The 7,649-nt window shown below is 37.3% G+C and overlaps 1 protein-coding gene across 1 annotated transcript; it reads left to right on the top strand.

The window, feature by feature from the left end:
* The first annotated feature begins 1,514 nt into the window (after positions 1-1,514).
* Positions 1,515-5,485, top strand: LOC119069779 (beta-galactosidase-1-like protein 2). The gene is made up of 13 exons (XM_037173914.1): positions 1,515-1,719; positions 1,785-1,879; positions 2,215-2,477; positions 2,551-2,593; positions 2,654-2,795; positions 3,065-3,359; positions 3,423-3,515; positions 3,900-3,956; positions 4,014-4,348; positions 4,410-4,507; positions 4,579-4,794; positions 5,018-5,240; positions 5,304-5,485. The coding sequence occupies exons 1-13, from the start codon at positions 1,651-1,653 to the stop codon at positions 5,466-5,468; spliced, it is 2,094 nt and encodes a 697-aa protein (XP_037029809.1). The 5' UTR covers positions 1,515-1,650; the 3' UTR covers positions 5,469-5,485.
* Positions 5,486-7,649: the final 2,164 nt, after the last annotated feature.

Here is a 7,649-nt window from a genome sequence, read left to right as displayed (position 1 = left end):
GGTATAGAATGTCTATGATGTTTGTATATAAATGCTTTTCGAGAGATCAAATACATTAAATTTTTGTCTAATTGCAATGTATGTAAATTATTCGGATTACTTATAGAAAAGTTCACTGAAATTACACGAGTTCACGCACATCGTTTAAATTGTTTCCACTGGTTGTTCGGCTCGGTTAAGCAAATACGTGTTGTACACACAGTGTACAATATTGTAGTTTTGTGCGGATAATATAAATTTTATATGTGCAGAGTAGCTGTTTATACGAGATATTTCTCGCAAACTATTCTGCATAACATATTAATATGTGAATTAAGTAGTTAATTTGTGATTATTATTATTGTGCATATGGAATGTCACTATAATTATGTCTGAACAGTCGTACAGAACCGCCATTAGAAATTCTCGAAATAGTATTTTTTGTTGATTGAATTGATTTAGTCTTTTTTTGTCAAATTCTTTGCATTTGGTTGAGGTGTAAGCGTAAGTGTACTCTGCGCAGTATACAAAGAGATAAATCTTGTATCAATAGACCTCTTGACATTGAAAATTTGTAACTCAAACGACTCAGAAGTTAACCTCTTCTAAAGGAATTGTGTCAAAAATGTAAAGCCGAAATGACATATCGCATCTGTGTCTCTGGGTTTGCAAAGCTTTAAGCTTCACTAATGAAATCTTACACTTTCTCAATGGAATCCAAATGATGCTCAAAGCTTTCGAAAGCTCTCCAAAGCACACCTACAATGCGATACGCTATTTTGGATTACAACGGCGGACTACGTCCTAGTTTGAAAGCTTGAAAGACAAAACGAAGCCTTGCTGAAATGTAAATTATCACAAATTTTTCAAATCATTTTCGAAAAGATCGTTTTTTCAATGACTGCGTCGATTGTGAGCATTATTTTTTGCATTTAAAATGAATAAAAAAATATTTCTATTTCAATTTAGCTTCAGGAGTCACACACAATTTAATTGTAATTTGCGTGTGTGTCTGGCGAGATGGTTTTTATACTTATTCGCGTGTTGTAGCTCGAACCGCCAAGACGGACACCAAGCACCTTACTTCACATGTAAGGCATCGAAAACAATAAAAAAATTCAGTATACCGCCCGTGGTCCAGAAGAAATCATTTTGATTCTCAGATTGTTAAATGATCCGATGTCTTGAGACTCAGATCGATGTGACTACTGTAAATAGCTGTTTTCTTAATGTTTGCGTTAATGACAATTTTGCAGAAAATATATACGAAACCCGAAGCGAAGTCCAGGTCGAAGACTATATCGTATACGCAAAATTTCCAGCAAGGAACAAGATTTTTTGGCAGTAAAATCCTAAACGACTGCTTGGTAATACTAACAACTAAATGCAAAAATTAACTTGCGAGCCATTGACGGTTTGGAATAGCTAGCTGATGACACTTCAGTTTGACGAATTGTAGGTATCATATCACAGACGTATGCATGGAATTACTACGTGATAATTTATTTTTGATAAAAAGACTGGTAATCAATGCAACGCCGATACGGTACAGTAATCTGTTAGTTCGAAATAATAAAACATGAAGATATTGCGAGAAATCGAACTTGTCAGATCAGTGTCGATTCACGTCCAATTAGTTGATATTGAGTTTATGGCGCGTTTGTCAGCAAGATGATGTTTTTGGTAATATTGTTGTTAGGAACTTTGGGATCGATCGATGCTGGAACAGGAACAGAAACGGTATTTCGTTGTTATTAAACAAGCAAAATTTGGTTGACTCTTTTAAAAACTCAAATCCGTTGCAGGATGTCCGTCAGGTCTTGCCAAGCGTTTACGAGTACTTTCAGACGGTAAATGAATCTCCACTTGTTGGACTTGTAGCGGATGCGGATGGTTTTAAGTAAGCTGTAACTTATACCTTTTATATCGGGATGAGTAAATTTAACGGTTAGCATTCGTATGTCAGGTTGTTCTATTAGAGTTAATAAAAGATTATTTTATGCCTTGCCATATGCTCGGTATACACTAGTCTAATTTCTAAAAAATAAGAATTATGGACCTTCACGTAAGAGCCCTTTTATGTATTACGTAATTTACGAAAAATGACTCCTTCCACTCAGCGGATAAAAATAAGTGTCTCTACGAAGACAAGAGTTTCAGATCGTTTTCCTTAGAGTTGTTGGTGAGATCTAAAGCATTAAAAAACTGACCCCATTCACTAACATTTCCGCAAAGGTTAAATGGAAAGCTTATCAGAATCGTAAGTGGAGCTATTCATTACTTTCGAACACATCCGAACCAATGGCGTGACAGATTACAGAAGTTAAGAGCTATGGGTGCCAATACAGTCGAGACATATGTCCCGTGGAATCTACATGAGCCGAATCAAGATTATTTTGATTTCGGTAATGGAAACGAAGATATGTCGGCATTCTTAGACGTACGACGATTCGTTCAAATGGCGCAAGAAGAAGACTTGCTCGTTATTTTCCGACCAGGTAAAAAGGCTATTGAACATGCGAACTGACAAAGATGAAATTTGATTGCTTCTCCTATTCAATGGCTGCACAGGTCCATTCATTTGTGCCGAGTGGGAATTCGGAGGCTTACCAAGGTTAGTTCATTATCTATTAGAGATCATAGGAGAACTTAATGTTTGCTTTTTACTTTGAAGTTGGTTACAAAGAGATCCAAATATGAACGTAAGGACCAGCTATCAACCTTATCTGGATCGAGTGAAAATTTACTTGGATAATTTACTGGCTCAAATCGTGGACCTGCAATTTTCTAGAGGAGGTTCCATCATTGCCGTTCAAGTAAATTTATAATTACTTACTCTTTTTATAAACAGCCTCTATACTCCGTGGGCCTTATAGCGCGGAGTATCGAGGCTGTTTACTTTTAAAGGGGCATGAAGGCAAAGCCTAAAGGGCCACAATAACTTCGAAAGAGAGTTCTTCTGTCAAAAATAGTCTGATTTATAGCATTTCTCAGTATTTTTTAGTGTTAACTTTCATGGCCCAAAAATTCATTCCTCCTTCCGAAGGAGTCCTTCGTAACCTCTGACTTTGTTTTGCCTTGCAAGTTAGAAAATGAATATGCCGTTTTCTGGCCCATCGATCTCCCTTACATGGTGTATTTGAAAGAAGTTGTCGAAAGTAACGACATCGATTCGCTTATATTTACCTCGGACAATTCTTGGAACGGTTTCCGCGGAACTCCGCCTGGGGTATTCCTGACAGTCAATTTTCAAACGGAACCCGAACAAAATCTGGAAACGCTTCGTGAAATACAGCCGGACAAACCGCTAATGGTTATGGAATTTTGGACCGGTTGGTACGACTATTGGTTTGGAGAGCACAATCTAATTCCTGCTGAACGTAATTAATTGCCTGTAGAATTACCCAGGCAATCATAATTTTCGTTTGTTGTTCAAATTTTAGAGTTCGAAATTTGGTACGAGACCATATTGCGGTACAACGCATCAGTTAATTTGTACATGTTTCACGGTGGAACCAATTTCGGATTTATGGCAGGTAAGTTTCGAGTAGATTGTAGATTTTTAGCCTTTTACGTATAACATCTGTTGTTTAAAGCCTTTCCTAGTCTTAGATATACAGAATCTTTTACTTCATTTGTTTTAATATGATGACACGAATCTTCCTTATTATAGACACCTTCCCCAACTAACATATAAGATTCACTCAGTTCTTGTAACAGGTCAACCTTTCTGTTGGTTCAACTGAATCTTCACTCTATGAGAAAGAATTTTTCGCAATAAAGTAGGAACAATTTCAGTTTCAGTTGGCAAGAAGGTCCTTTTGTAATACAATGCCACTCTATTAAAGGAGTTCATTGCTCGCCCCCTATTAAATCACGAGAGACAACTGTATTCACCTTCCGTTTTTCTCTAAATCTAGGTGTAACACCGAATTGGGATGCTCCGTACGATAGTAAAGTGGTAACAACGTCTTATGGTAATATTTGTTAGATCCACTGTTTTCTGGTCAATTTTACTTACGTCTCCTGAATAGATTATGATTCCCCACTGACGGAATCCGGTGGTTATACCGAAAAGTACTACAAAGCAAGAGATTTAATCGAAACGTATCAAATTCCCCCGTTACACCGACCTGCACTGATTGCAGAAAGTCCTACAACGGCCTATCCACGAGTGGAACTACGAACGTATTTGAATTTCAACGAAATAATCAACCAAATACCGAGCGACGCAAAATTTATTTTCAACGATGTCGTTTCAATGGAAAATCTACCGATGAACAACAAAGGTGGAACATTCAGTGGTCAGTCGTATGGATACATAATTTATAGGATCAAGGCATCGTTTTCCGTGCCAACGTCTTATTGGGTAAGACCATTGACGAATTTGCTAATGTAATGTTATTTTGATGGTACAATTGATTGGACAGGCTGGTCCTGTACAAAATTTCGCAGTTCTGATTGTAGATGGAGTTATAAAAGATACTCAAGATACCCAGGCTGTACGTCCTGATTATTGGATTGACAGGTTTTCTGGAACCATTTCCATTTGTCGACTTTTTTTTTACTAATCGGTAATTTTGTTGTCATACCGGATAGTCAACGAGGAACGGTACTGGAACCAAAGAATGGTGTGGAACAGACAATCGATCTTCTGATTGAAAATTCGGGACGACACAATGTTGGTGGGGAAAATGAATTCAAGCAACAAAAAGGATTACCGGCAGACTATGGTGGATACATTTCATTAAATGGCGTCGACCAAACCAGAATAGAGACATTTGCCTTGGAATTTAAATCCGATTGGGTGAAAAGGTGATTGTTCTTTAGATAAGACATACACAGGTCCCGATAGCAGCCGAATCGAAATTATAAAAGTCCTCAGGAAAATTGCTTGCCTTCCCGAATTACTGAGTAATCTTTGATAAATTAGATGAAGTTCTGAGAGGGAAGCTCGCTGGTAATGAGTGGTAGATTCTTAAATACTTATATTATTATATAGTCACTTCACCCCCTGACTACTCACATTTCACTCTAGCTTGTCAAATTGGAAGACTATCGATTCATCACTACAAGCTCCGTGTCTCATGCAAGCAACATTCGAAATATCTGGCCAGCCTACCGACACGTATTTGGATGTGAGCTCTTGGCATAAAGGAATCGTCTTTGTAAATGGATTCAATATCGGCCGATATTTCAAAGTTGGACCATACAGAAATCTATACATTCCGGCACCATTACTGAAAACCGGCTCGAATACGGTTAGTGTTTTGATAGGATGCAAATGTTCAGATGCAAGAAACTTTGAATTTTCTTTTAAACAGATTACAATTTTCGAGCAACTCAATCCGGGTAGTTCAGTGGCATTTAGAGAATCGCCATACGATGTTGAAGATGCTCCAGGAGCAGTCAGCTCACTGCATAGACATTCGCTCATCTACGTATTTTTCGTAGTTTTTTGTATTCTTTTTACTCGTTCAGTAAAGTAATTAAAAAAGTTTCGTCGGAAAATATGATTTAGAAAAATTAACTTTTCAAATCCATCAAATCAGAAATCTATACCGGACTTACGTTAATCATCGTAAGACTATTTCAAAGCATTTTAGTTTATTCAGGGGTTCTGCCTCATCCATTCCTACTATGCCATTTTCATAATAAACTAATGATCCACGGATCGCAAATGATTTAAATAGTGACTACAACTTTATATTCGAAAATCATCAGCTGAAAGACTCTTAGGGTTCACAACCTGTTATAAGCGGAAAGCGTATCGCCACATAACATTACATCTATTACTTCTTTTGTTTTAAGAATCGAGTGATGTTTTTTTCCAAATCTTGCACATCTTCAGATGAGCTATAAGTCGATTGTTATATAAGAGAATCCTAGCTAGAGATACATCATTCATTGTTGACGATTTTGTTAGTAAAAGATGATTAATCAATGGAACGTATTTGCGGAACATTGAATGTAAATTTGTTAAACTTTAAACCGGAGTTGTGGACGAAAGCAACGCACTGCTCCTAGCATGAATACTACATTGACAAGGCCATGTCCAATTTGGAGGCATTTGTGATGAGAGCCACCGCTTAAGAATGATTGTATTGTGTGTTTTAACTCATACAATGAAAGCAAGTCATCTATCTTTACGAAAGAAATGCAGTGCCTACTGTGACTTCATTAGCCTCCAAACATTTCTTATGTTCATGCTAGGATGCCATTTTCTATTAATATGTGAGCGTCAACTCAGCCCCACTATTTTTCTGAACGTAAAAAAGCCCTACCGATTAAATACAGCCAAAGAAGTCAAAAATCAACCTTAATCATGCTTTAATTTGACTTAAAAACTAGCAGAAAATACAACATAGTCGTTCGGTTCGAGTAGCGGCGTACGTGAATACTCAAAAGATAAAAACTGTGCATTCCACCCCAATAACTACTAAATATGGGTATCGGTGTAAAGCTGAGGTCCTCCACATTCATAATAAATAATAATTCATTCAAATAATTGCATTAGTGATGTCACAGCCCTCGTCAAAGTTCACCGAGATTCCATCGTCTTTGAGAAATTTTCCGGAAGTCATATTTTCGTCCGATAATCATCAATTTTATTGAAGTTAATATTTGCCCCGGGAGTACTCGACCTCAGCTTTCCAACGAGTCCGTACACGCCCGTGTCCTCGTCCCCTTAGGGAAATGAAATCCGGACTACGAAACCCCTTTTTTCGACTTGGCACCGTTTACCACCAGACAGGTGTGGAAGATCAAAATTATCTGAGACTGGTTTTGGGGCCTAGGGACCAAGGCCTAACTAGGCATATATAAAAAAAGTCCCGGAAAAAATAGCTCCGATTTCGGTCAGTCGAAATTCAAAAGAATCCCTCATTACTCTTCGGCTCGTTAGTGTTTCTGCGATTGCTAGACTAATAATGTACAGTTTTCCATTAGATTGACCGATGAAATATGATACATCTTTCTAACACCTTGTTGAGATCTACAAAAGTACTTGAATTCGAAGTTCAATGAATAAACGAGGATATTACAGTTCCCTTGCACCCAGGGTGTTTTTTTATTGAGTTATTTTGTCCTTTTATTTTATAGTGCCACAAGAAATTGTCTGTGGAAGTAGAGCCCAAACGTTTTTTTTCACCGAATTTTTCCGATCCACCTACGAAAATTCGTAAAAGTAAATTCTAACCTAGGCCATCGTTTTAACAGGATCTAAAAAAAATGCGCTATTTTTTCTAATGAAGTAACTTCACTCTGGAAAATACAAAGTCTTATATCAGGGGGTTACACCAATCGATGGATCAGGTGGATCCTGAAATTTCATGGGTATCCTGATGTGTATCATGACATAAAAGTCGATAACTTCTGCTGCAATTTCCATGCAAACTTCTATCACAATTCTAGTTTTCATAGAATGTTATGATCAGAGCGAGAGAACCGAAGACTATTTAATTATAAATTGCCTTGGGGTACTTGTCAAAGTATTTGCTTCTCTTTCAATAGGTTATGATGTGAGTGAGAAGACCGAAGACTATTTAATTATAACTTGCCTTGGGGTACTTGTCAAAAGATTTTTTCTCTTTTATCATAATACTCTATACAAAGAATGCAGTTCAATTACCGACTCTTTGCGATAATGACCCAGTAAGAAATGCGGAAAA

Source organism: Bradysia coprophila (genome assembly GCF_014529535.1).
Source record: "Bradysia coprophila strain Holo2 chromosome X unlocalized genomic scaffold, BU_Bcop_v1 contig_39, whole genome shotgun sequence".
Taxonomy (NCBI): domain Eukaryota; kingdom Metazoa; phylum Arthropoda; class Insecta; order Diptera; family Sciaridae; genus Bradysia; species Bradysia coprophila.
Note: the sequence above shows the minus strand (reverse complement) of the source record. Positions and strands in the feature narration are given on the sequence as shown.

Bases quoted from the DNA above. Each gene is read 5' to 3' on its own strand.
- LOC119069779 (XM_037173914.1), top strand. From the start codon at position 1,651: ATGATGTTTTTGGTAATATTGTTGTTAGGAACTTTGGGATCGATCGAT. The intron at 4,795-5,017 runs GTGATTGTTCTT...ATTTCACTCTAG, and splicing joins AAATCCGATTGGGTGAAAAG to CTTGTCAAATTGGAAGACTA. The intron at 5,241-5,303 runs GTTAGTGTTTTG...TCTTTTAAACAG, and splicing joins TGAAAACCGGCTCGAATACG to ATTACAATTTTCGAGCAACT.